General features: G+C 37.9%; 2 protein-coding genes and 1 long non-coding RNA gene across 4 annotated transcripts; 2 read left to right on the top strand and 1 right to left on the bottom strand.

Moving 5' to 3' along the window:
- Positions 1–8,372: 8,372 nt before the first annotated feature.
- Positions 8,373–9,163, bottom strand: LOC120276070. Its single transcript, XM_039282808.1, has 2 exons — positions 8,996–9,163; positions 8,373–8,903 (listed from the first exon to the last, which is right to left on the bottom strand). The coding sequence occupies exons 1-2, from the start codon at positions 9,161–9,163 to the stop codon at positions 8,373–8,375; spliced, it is 699 nt and encodes a 232-aa protein (XP_039138742.1).
- A 4,925-nt stretch (positions 9,164–14,088) lies between these two features.
- Positions 14,089–15,218, top strand: LOC120276269 (NDR1/HIN1-like protein 3). Its single transcript, XM_039282991.1, has one exon. The coding sequence runs from the start codon at positions 14,203–14,205 to the stop codon at positions 14,851–14,853; it is 651 nt and encodes a 216-aa protein (XP_039138925.1). The 5' UTR covers positions 14,089–14,202; the 3' UTR covers positions 14,854–15,218.
- A 210-nt stretch (positions 15,219–15,428) lies between these two features.
- Positions 15,429–21,813, top strand: LOC120275728. Of its 2 annotated transcripts, none has more exons than XR_005541146.1 (8): positions 15,429–15,738; positions 16,511–16,598; positions 16,722–16,831; positions 17,829–17,904; positions 19,101–19,175; positions 19,256–19,344; positions 20,763–20,856; positions 21,188–21,813. It is a non-coding gene; the product is annotated as an uncharacterized LOC120275728 (long non-coding RNA). The 2 variants fall into 2 exon arrangements; XR_005541145.1 differs by having other exon boundaries at positions 15,446–15,738; positions 21,191–21,813.
- The last annotated feature ends 1,295 nt before the right edge of the window (positions 21,814–23,108 follow it).

Genomic DNA, 23,108 nt, shown 5'->3' with positions numbered 1-23,108 from the left:
GAAGGCCTTGACTAGATTTGTGCAATCTGCAAATACAAGGTTTGAATCAGTTGAGGCTACACTTCGCAATCACACCGCCTCTTTGCATAATCTTGAAAATCAGGTGGGGCAAATTGCGAAGTCTCTCTCTGAAAGGCCACATGGAAGCTTGCCGAGCAATACAGAGACTAACCCTAGAGAGCAGGTGAAGGCGATCACTTTGAGAAGTGGTCATGAGGTTGAAGGTAGGCTTCCGAGTGAGATGCCAAAAGAACATGACCCGAGGTTATAGAGGTAGAAGAGGGAACAAGCAAAGAGAAGGAGGTGGCACCCCCGCCTTTCAAGCCAAGAATCCCTTATCCCTCTAGATTGAAAACTGACCAAGGGGATGAACAGTACAAGAAGTTCCTGAGTTTGGTTCACGCAACTCCACATCAATATTTCTTTTGTTGAGGCATTGACCCAAATGTCTAAGTATGTGAAGTTCTTGAAAAACTTGTTAACCAACAAGAGGAAGTTGGAGGAGAGTGCTTCGGTGATTCTAGATGCTTCATGCTCAGTGGTGTTGCAAAGGAACATACCGAGCAAGAAGGAAGACCCGGGAAGCTTCATCATTCCGTGTAGCATTGGCAATATGGGTGAAGAAATGGCATTGGCGGACTCAGGGGCCAACATCAATGTCATGCCATACACCTTCTTTCGAAAGTTAGGTTTGGGTGAGCCTAGACCCACTCGGATGACTTTGCAATTGGCGGACCGAACGGTGAGACATCCGAGGGGTATCATCGAAGATATACTTGTCAAGGTGGACAAGTATATATTTTATGTAGACTTTGTGGTGCTAGACATCGATGAGGATGCGGATGTACCCTTGATACTTGGGAGGCCGTTCTTGCGGACTTCCAAGGCATTGATTGACATGGACGGTGGAGAGCTAACTTTGAGAGTTGGAGATGACAAGCTCACATACAGCCTTGCTGAAGCCATGTGGCATTCTCTTGATTTTGATGACACTTTATATTTTCTAGGCACTACTGATGAGATTGTTGATGAATACATGCAGGAAATGTTCAATCCAGACCCGTACGAGGGTTTGCTCGACCAAGAAGAGGATTATGAAGAAGTAATGATGCTTGGTTCGACGGAAGAAGTTCCATCTACCCCGGGGATCTTGAAGAAGGTGCTTCGGAAAATGAAGCGGGCTAGGAGATGCTACCAGAAACGCTCCAAGGCTGTTGGAGACGTACGTGAACCGAAGAAGTTGGATGAACCATTGCTAGGTGGCCCCAAGCCCGATAATACACCCTCTACCTTCAAGAGATTGTGCTCATCATGCTTCCAAGTCATGGGTAAGAGGGCAACACTCATCTATGAGCCCCCGTGAGGTAAGACAAGGTACGTCAAACTTAGTGATGTTAAACAAGCGTTTCTTGGGAGGCAACCCAAGTGTTTAATGTTTTTCTTAGTCGAATAATGTAGTGTCTACATAAATAAATTGTTAAGTGTTGGTGTTTTGATTTTTAGATGCTTATGCTGTGATTTTATTTGAGGTTTTGAGTATTCATCGTGTGTTTTCATGTGGATTTGGCGAAGTTGGGTTGTTTGAGCTTTATTTTATGTTTTTCACTGGTAAAACTTGCATAATAGGGCAGGCTCTGAGTGTGTAAACATGTTCAGAAATTTTCTACAGAGCCTGCAGGTTTTTCTAAGGTATCCAGGGAAAATGCACGGGCGTGTGGTATTTCCGCACGCCCGTGGACTTACACTGCAAGCTCATCTAGAGAAGGCGCAGGGGCGTGCGGAGGCCCCTGTGAACGACCAAGCGTATATCGCACGCCCGTGGATAATTTCCGCACGGGAGTGTGATTTACTGTAGAGTTTGGCGATTTATCCCGAGATCACACAGGGGCGTGGACTCGCCCCTGTGGGTGACCTTGTGAAAACCGCACGGGCGTGGGTAATTTCCCCACGCGCGTGCGAATCTCTGTAGAGGAGTTCTCTCCATCCCGAGAAGACACAGGGGCGTGCGCTTGCCCCTGTGAGTTGAACCTGTGAATGTCCGGGCGTGCGGAACATTTAGGAAATTTTCTCGGATATCTAGAGAAGCCACAGGGGCGTGCATCTGCCCCTGTGAGACCTTCACGTGATGGCGCACGGGTGTAAGTGCATCCCGCACCCCCGTGTAGGTCTCCAGGAATTAAAAGGCTGTATTCTCTCCCGTTACATCAGTTAAACCCTGTTCCTCAGCTGACCCTAAAACGCTCAAAGAACACTTTCTGACATTCTCCCGTCTTCCTATTGTTGGTTGTTTTTTAGTCGATTGATTGAGCATTTTGCAGATTGAAGGGGTTTTCGTTTCAACTCATCGGTAAACCCTTGTTTTCTCTCGTCACCGATTTCCTTTGATTATAGTTGACTCCCTTCGATTAAAATGGATAATGCATACCGGTTTCTTACAAGAATGATTATGATTTGCTTTTGAGAAGCTTTGGAAGTGAGATAGAGGTGTAGCTGGAAGAATGGCTACAAGGGCCGTGCGTTTTTTTCCCACGCCCCGTGAATGTGCACGGCCATGTGGAATTTCCGCACACCCGTTCGTTATTATTTTCCTGCAGTCTGAATGAAGCTGATTGATTTTCTTTTTTCTAATGCATGCAGGTATGGCCACCATATCGAGGAAGGCAGTTGCTAAGCGTCCTAGAGGGCCTGCCCCTGAGCCGGAAGTCATGGAATTCACACTTCTGGCGCATCGAGCTCGGTTTGAGCGGTTAGCGAAGCTTAAGTTTGGTCAAACGCGAATTCCGGATGTCGGTTCACTCAGGAAGGTGCAACTAGCACATGACATGCCTGATGAGGTCGAGAAACTATTATTGGTCGGTAGTTGGCACAAGTTATTGAATATTCATGACCCTGCTATCCTCCCACTCACTTTGGAGGTGCTTACTTCATTTGAGTTTGACCGCTCTTATGCTCATTTCGATAGTGTCGGCGCCATTCAGTTTAGAGCTTTGGGCCAACATCATAGTATGAGCGTCACACATTTCTCCATTAGACTTGGTTTATATGATGAGGAGTATACTGAGACTGAGGAGTATGAGAGTCTCCCAATTGACATGTCAGGTTTATCCCCCAAGAAGGCGTATAAAATACTATGTGGTAAGGGGCAATATGAACCAAGAGTGTCTAAGGCTTCATGTCTTTCTCAACCTAGTTATAGATATCTTCACGCCATCATAAGTAGGTCAGTGAATGGTCGCGGTGATAGCACGGGAGTCATAAACAAGCAAGAACTTTTGTATTTATACTCCATGGTACGGAATGAGCCGGTCCATCTGGGAAACAATTTCGCGGAGTATTTGAAGCATCAAGGATAGTATCCCTGGCTAGGTGTCATTTTCTCGGGTCCATACATTACCAGACTCATCTTGGGGATGTGTCTACGAGACACAATCAGGAGGGTCGGGAAGACGATAATACCAGCACCACTTGGGTTAGAGACAATAAGGCTCATGGGTTTGGTCAGTAAATATCCAGATGGTGTTTATGTGCTGAACATACTATTTAAGGATGAAGGTGATAAGGCCGGGGCATCTAAGCTTGCCCCCGAGCCTCAGTCAGTATTGATGGAGATCGAGGCACCTCCAGCGGCGAAGGACGTACCCCGTATGTTTGTTTTCACCATCTCAAGCCCATGATCGTTTTGAGAAGCTCGAGAGTGCTTTAGGGGTGGTACAGATAGAGGTCGTTGAGATCAGGGTTGCGCAGGCTGCTCAGTACACAGAGTTCATGGCACATTTCGATGCATTACAACAGATCTTAGAGCGAGACGTCGCCTCATCATTTGTCTCGCAATCGAGGACTCCTCAGGCTCCCTCAGCATCTACAGCATTCCCATCTCCTTCACTAGCAGCAGCAGAGGACCCAGAGCGGGACACTGACATTTGATTTTATTTCCATTTCTTTACTTTTATGCACTTTATTTTGGACTTGTTCACTCAGAAAGGACTCTCCTTCTAAGTTATTTTCATTTTGCATCTCGAGTTGTATTCATTGTTCTATCTTTTATATACTCGAGTTATTTTGTTTTTATTGAGCTTCACTGAAACCCTTCGTATATGCGTGCAGATGGTCTTGTCATCTTGGGAATTGAGACTTTGTCATGGGCACGGCCAAAGTGCTTCGGCACTTGGCCGTGTGAGCTTCACAACCCGTTAGAACACTACTCCCAAGGAGTTAGCTTCATCAAACGAGACACTAGGAATCAGGCGAGTATTGTTTTGATTGCTTCTCCCACATATATTTTTGATTGATATACATTATGAGTGAGCTTGCATGTGTACATTGGGGATAATGTACAACTTAAGTGTGTGTGGGGGGTGGGGTGGTGGGCGGGGTGGGGGGAGTTTTATAATGCACACATCTTTTCTATTGTTCTTGATTGATATACATGCTCATGTTCGATGTTAAAGGGACTAGTTATAGTTGTTTCTTGTGTTAAATTCTGAAAAAAAAAATGAAAATGAAAAGAAGGAACAAAATAGTTTTCTTGTTTATTTGGCATTTTGGGTGGAAAGAGCTACCACCTATGAAATATGAAGATACTCTCATAAGTCGGATACTAGTTATGCCCTAATGAGAGAAAGAGCTATCTCATAGGATGAGTGAAAGCTACCACTCCAGTAGAAAGAGCTACCACCTCGAAAGTGTGAAAGCCACCTTAGCGGCCGCTTGGGAAAGGGCTACCTTAGAGAATGTGTGAAGCTATTACCGTCTTTGAAATTGGTGTTGCTTTCTTGTTGTAGATAAATAAGTCCCTTATACTTAGAGCTTTGAGGAGTATACTTTGGGTTGACTTGAGTGAGTCCACACACTTTCACGATTTTGGGTTTGTTGTCCTTTTTTATTCAAGTTTTTAGCTAGAGCTTCGATTTTTCATGTTTAGTGTTGAAATTTCCCTTACTTGTAGAATGCTCTCTTTATATACTTTGGTGAACCTAAGGCCAAGCACTTCCAATATTTCCTTCATCTATGCACAGAATGTTTAATTTTTGCTTGAGCACAAGCAAAAACTTAAGTGTGGGGGAGTTTGATAAGTACTTGTGCGATATGAATGCAAAGCATTCTTTCTTTATGTTAAGCATTACCTTTCTCGGGTTTTTACACTAATATGTGCGTTTTTATGTTACTTTTATGCAGGTAGGGTTGTGAGACTGATTATGAAGGAAAGAAGCCAATGTGACCGATTTTGGAGGAGATCTTACTAAGGTTCAAACCCGAAGACATAGGTCGGGTGTGAGATGCTAGAGTGTGTGCCAACCTCCTCGTATTTGAGTTAGCACAACCATTTGGAAGGGCACAAGGGCAGTTATACTCAAACTTTCCAATTTATGCATATAGAACAAGATCTCCACCAACTTATCTGTCATTGAAGAAGCAAAGCGATCCACGACGTGAACATGTGCCCGTTTGCGTTACCTTGATGAAAGTATGGATTCAGAAAGTATTTTAGGGCGGATACTGTAGCAAAGTACTATAGAAGCACTGTTCACAGCCGGCCGAAAAAACTGTAGAATAGAGAATCCACGCGGGTGTGTGGAAATTCCACACGCCCGTGTGAAAAATCCACAGGGGCGTCCACAGGGGGGCGTGTGGATCCCCGATTCCAGCCCTATTTAAAGCCGATTCAGCCCCGATTTCAGCATTTTTTTCTCCATCTTTTCTCCAACTTGAGTGAGGGATTCGGCTAGGGTTTTGAGAGGTATTAGCTAGGGTTTTGGAGAGGTTCTATGGCTCCGACATCGCGCGTCGTTTGGAAGAAGGTTATTGGGAGAGCTTTCGTCGGCATCGATCCGGCGAGGTGTATCCTAGGCCGGACAAAGGACCCTTTGCGATGAGTAGAGGACTCTCCACAAGACCATCGACATGACTATTGAGGGGGTTTTCTATGGATTTATTGCTTTTACATTCTATTTCTTTGATTGTAATTAACTCCATGGAGAGCTAAACCCCTAGTGGGTACTTGGGTACATGTGAACCCTAGGATGTATTCGTTTCATTGAATCTCTTTATTATGCTTTCAATTAATTGATGTTTATTGTGAGTTCCAACCTTGAATGCTTGATTGTTTGAATACTCCCCTAGAGTGACACTAGGGTTGAGAGTTCTTGTTGGTAACCTTGTGAGTGAGTGACACAACATGAGTGTTAGACAAAGCTAGGTTGGAGAGGGTTGAGAGGGTGAGTCGAGAGGTACAAGAGTGCCCCCTTTCCCCTCCGATGTGTTAGATTCTACCTCCATTCCTCGAGTTCTTTGCGGCCATAATAGAGTGAATGGTCTAAAGGATGACCTTCCGTTGGGGCTTAGTTGCGGGTGCAATGGAGTGAAGCGTAGAAGTGATCTTAGTATCTAGGGCTTAATTGCGGTTAGGGACCTTCCACCAGGACCAAAGGGCTAGGTCTATAATTAGGAAGAGATTTATCACTTGGAATCCCTAGAGCTCATTGCAATTCTATGCGAGTGCGAGATTGAGAGATTATCCAATCTCTCTTTCGGGACATGTATAGAGTTAGGCATGGTTGACCTTAGATTTGGGACTATGTAATTAAGGATTTCCACGACTCACTACTGCAATAATTAGGAAGCATAATAGAGGGCTCTTGCACTTAAAATGATTGTCCTAGGTGGAGCAATATCCGGATACCCCATCTTTATTGATTGCCTTACCTTCTCCTTTACTTGTGCTCTCTTACTTGTTGTTTTCACTTTTGAGAATTGAATCATTGTCACATATATCACTATTCACTTTTCACATAGTTAAGAAGCGAATTAAGTATTTTTATTCCCTACTCCCTGTGGATACGATACCCACTCATCCGGGATTATTACTTCGATAAACCCGTGCACTTGTGGGATATAAGCAAGGGGATCTTTTCATTTGCCAAGTAGGACTTGATTCAATCCTATCAACACCCTGGTCTCTCAGACTGCTGACAGGTACATTGCTAGGTAAAGGTGACAGCCCTGCTATTCCGTCAAGGTGGACTACTTGATGATCTGTCTGATCTGCCTCCCAATTCCACCTTGATTCTTCATGGAAAATAACATTCCTGCTAAGAATAATCTTGCAAGTAACAGGGTTATACAAACGATACGCTTTAGACTCAGTTGAGTAACCAACAAACACACACTTTACTGATTTTTCATCAAGCTTAAGTGGCTTATGCGAGGTGATGAGAGCAAACGCGATGCACCCGAATATCCTTAAGTGAGTTACTCTTGGCTTGAACCCGTGCCACATCTCAAATGGAGTCCTGAACTGTAGTCTCCACCACAGTTTGATTCTTCCGCTCCACCACACCATTCTGCTGGGGTGTGTGTGGTGCGGTAAGCTCCCTTTTTATGCCCAAGGTCTCACAGTACTCCTGGAATTCTCGCGGCAAGAATTCCCCACCACGATCACTCCTGATTGACATGAGCTTCAAACCGGTTTGCCTCTCAACCAGCACATGAAACTTTTGGAAACACACACACGCCTCTGATTTGTTTTTGAGTAGATAAATCCAACACCACCTGCTGAAATCATCAACCAACAAATAAAAATACTTGTTAACTCCAAGAGAGTCTTCATGCATTGGACCAGACAAGTCCATGTGAACCAACTGAAGACATTTCTTGGCCCTTCGAGAGACTCCACAGGTAAAACTAGACCTTGCTTGCTTCGACACAACACAATCTTCACACCGGGGTCCTTCCTTCAGTCTGGGCATCCCAATTATCAGATTCTTACACACCATTGATTGTAAACTTCGATAATTCAGATGCCCAAGTCGAAGATGCCAAAGCTCAGCAGACGACAGCCCCTTCACTGCTACATTTAGCCTTCCTACACTGCAGACATCAAGCGGGAACATATTGTTCCTTGTTTTTTGAATTGAAACCACCCGGCTTCCTGTTAGCTTGTTACTGATAATGCATACATCTTTATCAAACACAACTGAATAACCCCTTGTGAGCAATTGCCCAACGCTAATTAAGTTATGAGCCAAACTTGGAACAAATTGCACATCATGCAATTGCCTTCGCTCACCTGTTGGAGTACTCACACTCACAACACCTACTTCGTGCACCATCATCTCCTTGTCATTCCCTAGCCTCACGCTCACCCTCTGGGACTCATCCAGGCTGGTGAATAGACTCTTCATGCCCGTCATGTGGTTCGAGCAACCACTGTCAACTAACCACATCGAGGAGGCTGCTGATCCTAACGAGCTGCTAGCCATAAAGACATTACTGGGTTCTCCTTCTTCGGTCACCACATTTGCTTCCTTCTCTGGTTGTTTGTTCCTCGCCCAACACTCAGCCTTCATGTAACCAAACTTTTTACAGTGAAAGCACTATACCTGACTCTTGTTCTCCAGACTCCTTCCCCGGCCATCTCTTCCTCGGCCTCTCCCTCGGTTGAACTGCCTTCCTCGGCCTCTTCCATCACCCCAAGGGCTTCTAAGACCAACTCCTTTCCCAGAGGTAGAGCTTGATGTTTCACCCTTTGCGAGAAGAACCTTCTCATCACTCTTGCCCAGTGCTCGATTTACCCTCACTTCATGAGCTTGCAGAGATCCTCTGAGCTCATAAAGTGACAAACTCGCAAGTTCTTTTGATTCTTTAATTGCAACAACGACAAAGTCAAACTTCGGTACTAAGCTCCTCAGCACTTTGGACACCACCTCTGCTTCACTGAGTTTATGACCAAGTCCCTTGATTTGATTCACCGTAGTCACCACCCTGGAGAAATATTCTTGAATACTCTCATGATCCTCCATCTGTAACGTCTCAAACCCTTGCCTGAGAGCTTGCAGCCTTACCTCCAGTGCTTTACTCGTGCCATGATATTGTTTCTTTAGCACCTCCCAAGCCTCATGTGCGGTCTTCACCTCAGAGATTCGATCCAAAACCGACCATCTACAGCTTGCTGAATTAAACACAAAACCTTAGCATTACGCTTTTTGTTCTCGTGCACCTGAGCTTCCTCCTTTGTCTCAGCCAGCCCCTTCTTCACAAGGTCCCAAAGCTCCTGGGACTTGAACACAGTCTTTATCCGAAGACTCCATCTTCCATACTCCTTTCCAGTAAATACGGGAACTGATGGCTGAAAGAGAACTGCTGCTGGTATTCCATTGGCTGCCATTCTAGCTCTAATACCAGAATGATAGTGTATATCTTTTATAAGAGCTCTCTGCAAGAGAAAAAAACACACAAGGTGTATGATCACAATACTCTCTGAGACAGGATAGCAACTATGCTTAGTGTTGGTTCCCAAGTGTTTCTATTAGAGATAAGTAAAGTCAAGATTTGGAACCCCACACATCAGACCTTCTCTTCCACTACTTTATAAGCAAAAAAGAAAAATAGTCAAAGGACCACAAAACGAAATACCTATTGGCCAGACATGTTGCTACACAGCTATTGGCCAAACCCATACATAGGACCTATGCCGATTGGTTGGGCCCAGAATCTTAGAGATATGAAGAGAGTATTTTTCAACTTTCTTCACGCTAATACAAAACAAGTCCACGCAGCACACCATGCTTGTATACTTCTCAGACTCAACTCTATCCTAGCACGCAACCAGCACATTGCCAGAACCCCCTACCGCACACCCATGCTTCTAATCATCATTCCTCAACAAACCCATTCAATATGATACAAATAAGTGGAGTTCCTATGCTGACACTAAGAATTGAGATGGAACAATTAAAATGCACTTAAGTTTTGTCATATATTCAGCAAATTTCATGAGAAAATGGGGGTTCAAATGAAGTAAACACAAGCTAACTAGTAATTTAACAAAGCTATAACAGTAAAACCAAATGCAATAATTCCACTTGAATAGACTTGACTTTGTCAATATGGTGTTGTAACTACCACATTTTATCATTCTTGATATGCTTTTCAAAGAATTCCAAGAGAATAGATTTCCAATGCCACAATTTTTTCAAAAAAGAAAGTAACAATTTCATGATGTATCTTCCATAAACTCTATTTGTTATTTATGTGTCGAGTCTCTTGTATTTGTTTCACCTTAATTGTTATGGTTTCTACTAAGTTTTAATTTTCGTGTGGTCATTCGTTGGCTATGGCCTCATGGATAAAATCAAGTCTTGGCATGAATTAGAGTTTTGCCTAAAGATTATCAAATCTTCTTATGCAGGTTCTCCGAAGCTTGGGTAACATTGTGGTTGTTGACGCCTACATCACAGATAATATTCTTCGTGTCGGAAAAGATATTACTGGTAGGCCTAACAATGCTACTTATATTAAGGGAAAGATCAATTTTTTCAATATATATGTATAGCATAACTATACTATTCTATTTTTAGATTGTGCTATATCATCATTGTTGAAGTGTGTATGAATAATGAGAATAGAGTCCTAAAGAAGGTACATTTTTTTTCTTCATCTTGGCATACTTTATGTGAAAGCCAATTTAATAGTTCTCTTGTTGGAGTCTTTTCTTATATTTCCTACTCTATAACACAAAGAGGTTATAGAGTAGATTGAATTAGATTGTGGCCAATGAAAAATGTTGTGCTTGTGCAATACCATTGTGCTTGTGCAATGGTATTTGCTTTCAAACTCCAACTATGATGCAACTCTTTGTTGTTTACTCTTTCTTGCTTTCAAACCGAAAGTACTCAATCATTAATGTAAAAAAGTTTAACAAATGAAGGTATATAAGGTGATGCAAACATACATGAGGTAAATAAACATATGAGAACAAATATGAACCATATTGGATGTTATTTAGGTCAATTAGTTTGAAGCTATTTTATTAAAAAAAATGAGCTAATCAACATATCAAAACATTGAAATGATGTATAATAAAATCTGAGTATAAAATATTGAAAAATATAAGAAAACAATTCATTATCGAATCTTATTCTATTCTTCAAATTCTGCATTAAGGCACTACTAACTTATTTCATTAAGTTACTGTAATAGGGCATGAGACCAAACCTTGATTACAAGTTTACAAATTAGCATTCTATGATTGGGACCTTGTTGAAGTACCAAGTTCCTAAATTTTCTGTGAACAAGTTCAAACCCCTAAAATGGACATGAATTTATTTAAAAAGAAAAGATATGAAATTTAACTTTGATTGGGAGGAATAACACTAGCTTGAAACCATGTGCAAGAATAGTTACAAGTCCTAACTCATTTCCCTGATGTGATAAACTAATTTCAATGTAATCACTCCAACTCCTGTAAACTCAATTTATTAATTTCCTCCAATTCAAACATTCCTTTTCCATTTTCGATTACTCCATAAATAAGTGCAAACTTCTTCAATTAAGGCTTGATTTTTCAATCCTGATTAACAAAAAAATCTTTTCAATCATAAACAATTCAACAACATCTTTATCTCCACTTTATTTTCCATACATACACACAAAATAAACCACCATATGCTTTCTCATAAAACCTTCATATTTGCAATAGAACAAGACCAATCCACAATCTTCAGAATAACTAGCAAATAGTTGATTATTCTTTCAAATAGATTTGGCATAGATTACAGCTAGATTACTGCATAATAATAGAATCACATCAAAATTCCACAACAATTACAAATAAAAAAATAGCTTTCCTATCTCTAAATCATTCAATAAAAAAAAAAGAAAAGAAAATAAAAACAAAAGCACAAAAGCTAGCCTCCTCACCAATCAACAGATTGAGCATTTCACGAACACTATGATTAGAATAAAAAGGATAAAAAGGATAACGTACTGGTTGGTATAGTAAAACACTATATATTTTTGAACTTTATCATCCATTGGGCTAAAGATCAACCAGTACATTATCAACCACTGGGCTATAAATATATTGGTATTTTTAACTAACATAATAGAGCAAGTTTGGCTTGATTCCTTTTAAATCAAATAACGAAATTCATTAACAAACATAGAGAACATGTGACTAATTTACCCACAACAATGCAGCACCAAAAGTAAAATTATAGGAACTAAAATTATTATAAAAATACAAAAATTCTTAAAGAACGTGCATCACTGATGAGTGTACAATGTTCATATATTTCATATCAATTTGTATACTCAATTGGCATGTATTAGAATCATGTTGTGGAATTCGATTGTAAATATAGTGTGGTGTGCATTAACAGGCTTAGGGCAGTACTTAAAGATGAGAGAGAGCCAAAGGAAGAATTTCAGACCTTAAAAGATGAAGTTGGAGCTCTCTAGGCATCATTAGAACAAGGAAAAGGCAAACTGAGTGGCTTACGGGCAGCTTACGGTCGTCCTAAGTTAATTCTAGAAGACCTTGCCGGAATGCTTATTCCTGTAAGGTAAATTCAGATCCAATTCAAAGGATCTTATAGGCAAGGCTTACTCCGGCAAGGATGCCTATAAGGACCATTCAGAGGAGATTGCGATCACAGTATACACTCGTAAGGACAGTCGCAAGGAGCAGAATAGTGAAGCTTATGGTCCAGCGCTTACAGCCGTAAGCTGGACCGCAACACAAACAGAAGATCTTATGGGTGGGACTTACGACCATAAGTCATCCCGTAAGACTCGTGACCATCTTCTCCAACTCTTTTATGGCCTAGCCCTTACACCAGTAAACAACTCGTAAGCAGTCGGGTATAAATAAAACTTATGAGAATTTGTAAGGCATCTTATATTCTATTCTTCTATTCTTTGGTGGTGATTCTTGGAGGAGAAGTTGAGGAAGAAAAGAGACGAATCTCCAGCACTTAAGGAGCGATTTGGAGAGGGATTCGGATCTACATTCAAGAGAATTGAAGATCATAGCAGTTGAGTTCATCTTAGCGGCATGCGTGGAAGCTTCTCCGATGATTCTTCATCCTAGGAATTGAAAAGGTGGTTTTCAAGGCTTTCATACTTTTCTCCATTATTTGTATCTTGAATACTTGTCCTCCATTAATAGAGGGCTAATTTGTAGATGTTTGGGCATAGTTGAACTCTAGGGTTTATTTTCTTAACTTTGGTTGTTGGATCTTTGATGCTTTATTGATTTTTTATTTGCAATCATATATATTTGAGTTTAATTGTGTGATTGAATGCTTGATTGCTAACTAGGCAAAAATCCTAGCAATCATTCTTGGTATTGCTACGTGTCGAGAAAAAAATTCTTACATAGCATAGACTTACCGCAATTCGAGAGGATAATGGGTACACCTCTAATTAAGATATCTAGGAAACTTTATCTCCCACAATCCGTCTGAATGGATTGATGATAATTTTCGTGCTCTTTGCAATCGTGTGGAGCAGATTTAAGAAAATTGCATCTCTGCTCTGTATTCAGATTAGGGGTAATCTCTCTCTCAGGGGAGAGATTTGATCACACAAACTTCATTTTTAAATTTCACCAACATCACTTGTTAGTTAGTTTAAGAAAATAGGCTACAGAAAATAAATTAAATAAATAAATAAATTACATACTTGACAATTAATATAACTTTATAGGACTAAAAATTAATTTAATCCTATAAGATATGATGACATTTTTCCATTTCTTGTCGTCAAAGATAAGGACAAAATTGGCCATAAGGTCATTTACTTGGTTATGAAGTTTTAGGTTTTAGTCTTCCTATTGGCTATTGTTTAACTAAGACCCCCCATTGGAGCTTGAATTTTATTCAAAAATTAATGGTCTATCTTCTTGCCAAATGGCATTGAAACTTTCATGGCATTCACACCAATTCATCACAAGTTTCTACTAATTTAATGAAAGTTTGTATAGCATACGTATTTGTCTATGATAGGTTTGTTTCAATATAAATTTCTTAAGCCCATAAGAAGAAGACTTGTATGTTCAACCCTGAGGTTTAACATAAACTCCTCATCTCAGAAAGTTGACTGTCCTTCCTTGTTCTCATTTCTATTATACTAATGCCATCAACCTTGGGTGACACAAGATTGTTAAATAAATAAAAAGGTCCCTATCTTGCCAACCATTCTGATTAATCCTTTAAGATTAAGTACTAATATTAAATTATCAAAAATGATCATTGACCAAACTCATCCAGCATAAGAACCTTCCCAATATTTATATTCTCCCAAGAAATCACTCATGCAATTCTTATAATACTATGAACATATTCAACTCTATACATTCTATAAATAAACACATCTTTTCATCCCCTCAAAATCAAACAGCTTGACCTCAAACCTACTCCAACAATGTCCAAGGCCACTGAATCTCTTCTCAATGGAGGATACATAGCAGTTGCTAATCCTGCAAACCAAGTTTATCCATCTCCATCCCTTCGTCGTTTCCGAAAAGCTCTCAAGGCTGTGGTGTTCATCTCCGTCGTTCTCTGCCTAGCCGGTGTTGTCGTTTGGCATGTCCTCCGGCCAAAGCCGATCGAGGTCTATGTCTCCAGTGCAACCCTAACTCAGTTTGCCCTAACTGAAACCAACAATCTCAATTACAATCTTTCTCTAAGCTTGCTATTCAGAAACCCAAATAGTAAGGGACACATTAAATATAAGTGGATGCATGCTAGTAGTTATTATCATGGAGAAAGTTTAGGATGGATACCAATCCATAGTTTTGAGAGAGGCTGCCAGAGCATGGTGCCGGTGAATACGGTCTTTGCAGGGACTAAAAACATGAGTATTAGAGGCTCTCAGCTCGAAGAGATCCATAGAGAAGGGTTCTTTGATGTGGATGTTAAGGTTTATGCTTGGTTGAAGTATAAGATAAAATTCTTCAAGACCAAACACCGTATGGCTAAGATCAAGTGTGAGCTTGAAGGGATGGTGTTGGAAGGTAAAAGAACATCTGAAAATGGTGGATTTGAAGGTACAAGGTGTGAGGTTCATATGTGATCTTTAATTCTATGGTTATTTGAGGACTCTATATAGTTTATCTTTAATTAATGTTGGCCGGGATGCATACATATGCATATATGTATGTATTATGTGTAATTATATCTAATAAGGAATGCATGACATACCTAATTATATATATAGATATATATATATATTATATATATATATATATATATATAAGAGATGTGTATGTTGTATAATTGTGAGATTTATAACAATACCGTAGATATTGAAAGGGATATATGCATGATTGATTGCTAATGATACAGGTTGATTTCACACTACAATAAAATGGCGCTGATGAATATTAGTAGCGAATTTTATATGTGCTACTAAATTTATATATATAAAAATATTTTTAGATATACACTCTTCATAAAATGTGCTATCACAAACATACCCTTAATCATGATTTAATGAATATTATAAGTTTAATTAATTATTTTTTTTAATAATATATATTTAAGATTTTATATAATTTTTTAATAAATTTATATTTATAAATATATTTTTTGTATAATATTTTTTAGTAAAATTAATTTTTAAGGGGTTATGTGAAAAAGACAAATTATAAAGCTTTTTACACCTAAACCCAAGCGAGCTCTTTCTCTCTCTCTCTCTCTCTCTCTCTCCCGGCCATCTTCTTCTCTCTTGCTCTCTCTCACACTAGTTCACGCCCTCTTCTCTCTCGAGCTGGGTCACTCTTTTGGTCCTCTTCTTCTCTGTCGTTCTCTCTCGCTGGTGCTCGATTGGGCGGTTATGCTGCGGGCGCGAGAACCTTTGTATTGATGATTTCTCCATGGATTTGTTCAAATTCTTCGTCGTGTATTGTTTTTGGAGCTTGTTAGGGTTGGATAACTTCTCCTCTATTTTGCAGATAAGGTGAATTTTTTTGGATCTTGGTTCATTTTTCCTGTTATTCTGCTTTTGATCGGATTTCTTTTGTAACCCTATATTGTGTCCTATATCTCATGTTAAATTATTTTTTTTTTCCTGATTGGTCATGAAATGCTTCTCTTGAATGATTTTTTGAGTTTAATTTCTATGTTCAATGTCGGGAGTCAGGGTTGCTTGAGATGGGCTGATGATATTCTTGTTTGTGTTGATTTTTAAGCTTGACTGGAGATTTTGAATCTGAAATTTCCATTTCAAATGTTAGCTTAGTTGTGGAAGAGGCTTACTTGGGCTTTTCGGATCTCCAAATTTAACTTATTATGTTATTGATATCATTTTAACATGGAGAAATATTTGGAAAATATGGCTGTGATAAGATATCATTTTGGATCGATTGTTTTGGCATTTTGAGTTTTGCGGTCAAGGAACTCCATGGTCTATGAGAATATTTTTAATATTGGTAGTTAATTTTGGTTAATCGAATTACTCTCCTTTGCGGAGATTGCTCATTTTTCTAATGCTAAGTAAGGTGATTTGTGTTAGGTTTTCATTAGTTATTTGGTTTGTATGAGTTTGCTTTTCAGCCTTTTTTTTTCCTTCTGAGAAATAGCACATGCTTTTCTATGGTAATTGTTGTGTTCGTGTCGAAGGCTAAAATATAAGCAAGGTTTGCATTTGAATAGTTTAATGCGTTGTATTATTAAATTTGTATGAATTCTAAATGCCTTGAAAGTTCTCATTCTTAACACTTACTAAACAGGAATATGTGCCAACTGTCTTTGGCAATTTCAGTGCAAATGTGGTAGTTGATGGTAGCACTGTTAACCTAGGTTTGTGGGATAAAACAGGTAAATGCTTTTTTTCTCGTATCCACTTTCTAATCCCATCTTTGTAATTTGCTTGCTCTCTGCCAAATTCAATCTAATGCTTTAACATCGGCCTCATTTCTGATCATTTCTTAAATGTTATAGGCCAGAAGGATTACAATAGATTAAGACCTTTGAGCTATTGTGGAGCTGATGTATTTCTTCTGGCCTTCTCTCTTATCAGTAAGGCCAATTATGAAAATGTTTCTAAGAAGGTATTAGATTGCCACTCAGTTATTTATTCTTTTTTTTCCCTTCAATTATCAGTTTGTTTAACAAACTTGGTAATTTTTCACTTTTAGGCATTTACATATAGCATTCTACTTTTAAAAACTTAAAATATTGTCTTGCATTCCCTTCACCAGTGTTTTCTTTCAGGTGAACTGAATATTCTGTTTTACATTTGGAATTAGAGCTTCACTCTCTATTTTCTCTTCTTCTTTCCAATGATCTTTGTAGGAAGAAAAGAGTAGAGCCATTTTGTATGAGCATTATTGTTGATTGAGTCAAATTGTTTGTCACTATGTTTTTTCTATGTTTGCTTTCTTGTTTCTTTGATGAGGGACTGATGCATTTAATTTTCAGTCAAATATGTTTTGAAATTTTCATTCTTTAAGGAATAAGAATTAAGCATTCACCTTTCTATTTTAGTCATTAATTCTTACAGCTTATTTTATGTTTTCAGCTTGTTATATTATAATTTGTAGTTGGTGTACATGAAGCAGTCAATTATGATGTGGAGGTTAGGTTTATCTTAGGAGAAGCATCAACTGCCTTCAACTGCCTTAGTTCAGGACTAAGTCAGAGTCTTATGCTTTGTTCAGTTAGTATTTCCATTGTTGGGGAAATTTTCACCTTGATCTCTGACATTGAGCATTTTATGTTGGTTATAAACATCGTTCTCTTAAATATTAGTAAAGTACTGTTTTCCCTGATTGGCAAGGAGCATTCAGAGAATTGACTTGATGCTGTCATCAATGTATGGTCATTTGGAAACACTTATGAAGGCACATTTACCATTTGCACTTGGCAACAGTTTAACAGCAGCCTTTCATTTCAGTTTTTTGCTTGCATCTTGTCATTTATATTGATTTCCAAAGGTCTGGTCTTCTGAATGAGCCTTTGTTATTCATAATCTCGGAAAATATCACATTATTTATTAATGTTCTTTCACCACTGCTTATTCTTTGATGGCTATTTTCTTGATAATAGGAGGATGTGGAACTCATGTCCAAGTTAGGCTTTGATGCTTACCGATTTTTAATTTCATGGAGTCGTATCTTTCCGGGTATTTACATTATACTCTATTTTCATTTACAGTCATATGTTTATCTCATCAATTTATGTGCTCTAGGCTTTAGATTATTTTAATTTATTTTAATTTATGTTATGTTTGCATTCTTCAATTAAGGTGTTTCAATGCACCTTATGTTGGTATTGAATTGTTATAGTTGGTATTGGTGTTATTTTTATTGTTGTTGTTTCTGTTATGGACCTTTTTCACTTAAATTGAATTTAGGAACTTCACCTCCCTGATTTTTTCTTTGGATGCAATATCTATCAAAGATGCCCTAGTTTATATTGGGTTACAACAGTAACAAAGAAAACAACCCATATATGTGTTGGAAATTGGAATATTATCATGATTTTAAGTACGGTTTCTTATGCTAAACTCCCCATTGTTCTAGAATGGAAATTGAGATACTTTGTCTTGCCTCCATTTTTTCCGTACCCTTTTTTATACTTCTTCTTCTCTTCCCCTTTAGCTGTTGCTTACAGCTACGCTTGTATGTTATCGTTCATGTGCTGATATCATATGGGTGTTATTTTTGTGCTGTATTTGGGCTATTGAGCTAGACTCTTACACCAGGATATCATTAAAAGATATTTTAGACTCACACTTTATCTATCTAATAGTAATATCTTAATCTCCATTCATTCTGCATGATTGTTCAGATAAAATCTACAATTCTATCTCTAGTTGCATGTTTCTCAAATCTTTGCATACATGATTGTTTCAAATGTATAATGCTATAATTTAAACTATTCCTTGTACATTCAAGACATAAACTTATCGGGTTATTCTTGCAGCAGCATTCTCTGTTGAAATTAACTATAATTGCAGATCATTTACTTCATATGATGCATTGTTTTTGTTTAACCTTCCATACAGAACCACAGGTTGTATGATTCTGATTGCCTTTATTCTCTCTAGTGCCCTTAAACCCTAAATACATCATGGAAAAATAAAGCTGGTTGATGCAAATTTTCTTCAGCTTCCATGAGCATAATTTTCTTGTGAACTGAATTTGGGAGAGAATGTATGCATTTAATGACCATAATCATATTTCAGTTTTATGATAATGTAACTTTTTCATGTTATTGTATTTCTAAATTTCAATTTTTGGTTGATGCTTTTCAGCTTTAAATGTCTTGGGTGCAAGCAATAGTAAGTATTTGACATAGTTTTTAATATCCCTGCAGATGGATTGGGAACAAAAATCAATGAGGATGGGATTGCCTGCTACAACAATCTCATTAATTTCATGCTAGAGAAAGGTCACAGCCTCTTTTAGTTGGTGCTTCCTTTGCCCATAATATGATCAATTGTGTGATACATTATTTTATTATCTGTGCAGGTATTCAGCCTTATGTGACGCTATGTCATTGGGATCTTCCACAAAATCTTTATGAGTCCATTGGAGGATGGCTATCAGAAAAAAATTGCGTTAGTTTTTATCAATCAATAAGCCAATAACTGACAATACTTGTTTCTAAGTACATGGTTCCAATTCTTATTGGTCATTATGTTATATAGTTGACTTGAGTGAAGGAAAGAAAAATTATTTTCCAATATTTATAATTTCTTACTAATTTCGGAATGGTTTCTTAGCAATATCACATTTTGAAGTTTTCAGCACTCTTTTTCACTAAACCGGTTAATCATCAGTATGATCGGTATTACACAACGAAGAAATGCGCTCTACTTATGATCCACTATGTAGTTAGTGCTTCTAGTAAATTGGTTAATCTCTCACTCAATGGCACGTTAAACCTAGTTAATACAAAGTAACCAGCTTGCCAGGCTTTGATGGAGCATTCTTGATTTCAGCATTGATGTCAGTCAGATTGGAGCTGGCAAGCAAGGCAAATTTATGACTTTGATTTAATTCTTTTGTGGGTTTACATTTGTTTATTGTGCTCACTTGACTGACTTGAACCTAGATTGGTTCTTCACTAGTTATATGATGGCCATGGCTGAACCTTAATCAGTTTTAATTACCTAATAATACAGTGTAATTAGTTTCAGTTCTTATTTAATATTATCTTGTACAAGTTTCGAGATCAACAGTATAATGGTTAGTTAATACTGGAACAAATTCATTATCTCTAATTGTGATTCGATTCAAATACCTTTATGACACTATTGTATGCTTTGGAAAAATTTGTTATCAACATGATCTTGTATGCCATTATCTTAACAAGTCAATGGAATTCTTTAGTTTACACACTAGATGTTTTTCCTTGGTAGGTGCAAAATCTGGCTTTTCTTTTCATGTAATACTATTTTTACTGTTAACTAAGTGTGCAAGTTTTTTTTTTCAGAATATCAAAGTATGCATGTAGATAGGCCTCTTTGTGGCATATCTTTTATTATAGAACATTTGGCTTAATGTGAAAAGGCATGACATGCATGAATCAAAAAGTTTCCTAGGATCTGTATCGTACAAATTACTTTTTTTTTTTTAATGATTTATGAGAACAAAGGTAGATATTCAATCAAATTGCTTCATGTTTAACATTGAAAACAATGCCTAAGTTCATAATATCCTTTTTGTGGTTATTCACTCAGTTGATTTGTTTTAGTTCCAGAAAAAGAGAATGTAGGATCTCTGGTTGAATAGGAAAATATATAGTTGGGAGGATCAAAACATGTGTACTTCTGTCAGCCTTCTTTGAGATTTATCTGAATAAACAAAAATTTTAATTTGTCAATGAAGATGTTTTCCATCTCAAATCTTGTATTATCACTTGAATATAGAGTTTTGATTACTTTGTGAGGACTCATCTGTAGATAGAATTACTATCATGTAGCAGATTGGATGCTCATACATTTGTTTTTGGTGGTCAATGCTGAAACTGCAGTTAGAATGTTGCGAGAGGAATTACAGCTATACTACAAGAGCCTGGGTCATTTGTTGGTGAAGTAGTTAAAGTCATGGGAAAATCAAACGTTTTGGTAAGAATACTTCTATTCCTGTCCTTGTGTTTATTTGCAGCTCCCCTCCTTTTTTATACTTGAAATTAGTTTTTGTGCCATGGTTCCTATCCTCTTTAATACTTTTTCCCCTTTGGACAGGTTCTGACTTAATTTTGTTGGTTTTGACTTTTGTTTGTAATTTGGCTTGTTCGAAGAATGACAAGCATATTTGATTTATAATTTTAGATTATATGGCAAGCAGGATCTCTTCTTTCACCTTTGCATGACATAAGTTTGGAAAAACTGACCCGTTATTTATTGGACTATCTATCATCATCATCATCACCATCACCATCCTCTTCTGATGTAGCAGAGAAACAACAGCAACTGATGGATTCATTGGAAGCCTTGGAAGACGCCAAGTTGAATGTTAAGTTGATGCAAAGTAGAATCATGAAATTGTTTGAAAAACATAAGCAAAACGAGAGGGTGGTGGGTTTGCACAACAAACTCAAAGATGTTGGTTATGACATACAAGACCTTGGAATTGGACATGAAGTACATGCAGCTGGAGAGGAAGGTGGCAGAGATCAACAAGGCTGAAAAAGAAGAAAAAACTGACACTACTACCCAATCCATGAGTAGAGGACTAAAGCCAGTCAAGTGAAAAAATGTTGCCTTTTGACGTCTTCGCAATTGTTGTGTCCATCAACAGGTTTATGTTTTTACTGTTTTCCCATTCATTTTGGGTTGATTTTTATGAATAATCTTCCTTAGTTAATCTGTTTTTGCATGATGGATATAATCTAAAATTATAAATAGAAAAAGGAGAGGAGCTGTATTTAGTTTATATGAATAACAACATGCTATTGATATCAAGGGCAATGAGTTTATAAATCAAGCCTTGGTTAGGTCTTTATCTATGTATTTGGAATTTTGGAGCTTGGGATCTGTATTTAGTCTTGCTTCAATTGCAGAAGATTATCTAGTTTGTGATACTGTCCTATGGGTTTATGAATCTATTCTCACTAGTGCAAGATCATCCAGATGGAAAATATGTTGTAGATATTGATAAGAATAATGGCGTTACAACAATTACACCATCAACAGGGGTGGTCGCAATGTCAGTTATGTGCTGCACTTGATTCTGCCAAGTAAAGTAGACCCTCTAGTCAACCTCATGAAAGTTGAAAAGGTCCCTGATTCCACTTATGACATGATTGGTGGCCTTGACCAAAAAATGAAAGAGATAAAAGAGGTGCTGCAATGTTAGATTATAATTCAGAAATGGCCTGGTGTTAGTTTCATGCTTTATGGAGATGTATTTCTTAATACAAATTGTGTTTTTGTATATTTTGTAGATATAAATATTATTAATTTTAATGTTGATTTTGGTTACAAATTTTTAGTTGTGTTTATAAGTATTGAGTTTGAATATTATAAAACTGTGCATTTCCACCTCAAATCTTATGACGAAGGAGGATTTAGTGGCAAATTTAATATCCATTGTTATAGGTATTTAGTGGCAGGTTTATCGTCTATAGCAGCGGATTTTTTCGCCGACTTTTCTTGTAGTGGATCAAAGCATTGAGTTATTTTTGTTGATTTATGGAAAACTAAATTGTTTAAAAGCATGCAGTTTGATTTGTAATAATATGGTATAGATTATTGGATAAACCGTAAATATATTATTTGGAAGTGAATTTTACATTCCTGATATGAAAAAAATCTCTTTTCTGCCGACGTTATAATAACTCAATGCTAAACATGAAAGCCCACGTGGGAGGTCAGGAATTCAATCCCCTATGCGGTGAATGTTATAAATAATGGCTCATCCACTTAAATTATATATAAAACAATCATTTTCTTTAAATGTTTTTTCACACCATTTGTGTATTTCTTCATTGCCAAATGCTCAGAACGACTTCTGCAAGAGGCTGCTTGGATGGAGCAGTTGAGTATGAAAGAGGATTTTATATTCAAATGTCCTTTAACAAGTTCCATATTTATAAAAAGTTCCATTTTATTTTATAAATAAATATATATATATATATATTGAAAAAGGTAAATACACCACATTTATTAAAAAACAGCAAACAAGGTAATATCCACTGGTCTTAGAACTAAAATACATAAATACTACACTCCCAAACTACAACAAAAGAAACCCTCCAAGGGTATGAGGAGCCATTAGGAGAGCTTTCTCAAATTGAGTATGCTAATAAGTCTGAGCCGGTGGTGTCACGAAGCTCTCTAGGCCAGGCGAATGCACTTTCATATCTTCTAACAAT

The sequence above is a fragment of the Dioscorea cayenensis genome, chromosome 14 (assembly GCF_009730915.1).
Source record: "Dioscorea cayenensis subsp. rotundata cultivar TDr96_F1 chromosome 14, TDr96_F1_v2_PseudoChromosome.rev07_lg8_w22 25.fasta, whole genome shotgun sequence".
Taxonomy (NCBI): domain Eukaryota; kingdom Viridiplantae; phylum Streptophyta; class Magnoliopsida; order Dioscoreales; family Dioscoreaceae; genus Dioscorea; species Dioscorea cayenensis.
Note: the sequence above shows the minus strand (reverse complement) of the source record. Positions and strands in the feature narration are given on the sequence as shown.

Excerpts from the sequence above, each read along its gene's own strand:
- LOC120276070 (XM_039282808.1), bottom strand. The coding sequence starts at position 9,163 with ATGGCAGCCAATGGAATACCAGCAGCAGTTCTCTTTCAGCCATCAGTT. Across the intron at positions 8,904-8,995 it reads AGACAAAGGAGGAAGCTCAG|ACCGCACATGAGGCTTGGGA; the intron begins GTGCACGAGAAC and ends TCTGAGGTGAAG.
- LOC120276269 (XM_039282991.1), top strand. The coding sequence starts at position 14,203 with ATGTCCAAGGCCACTGAATCTCTTCTCAATGGAGGATACATAGCAGTT.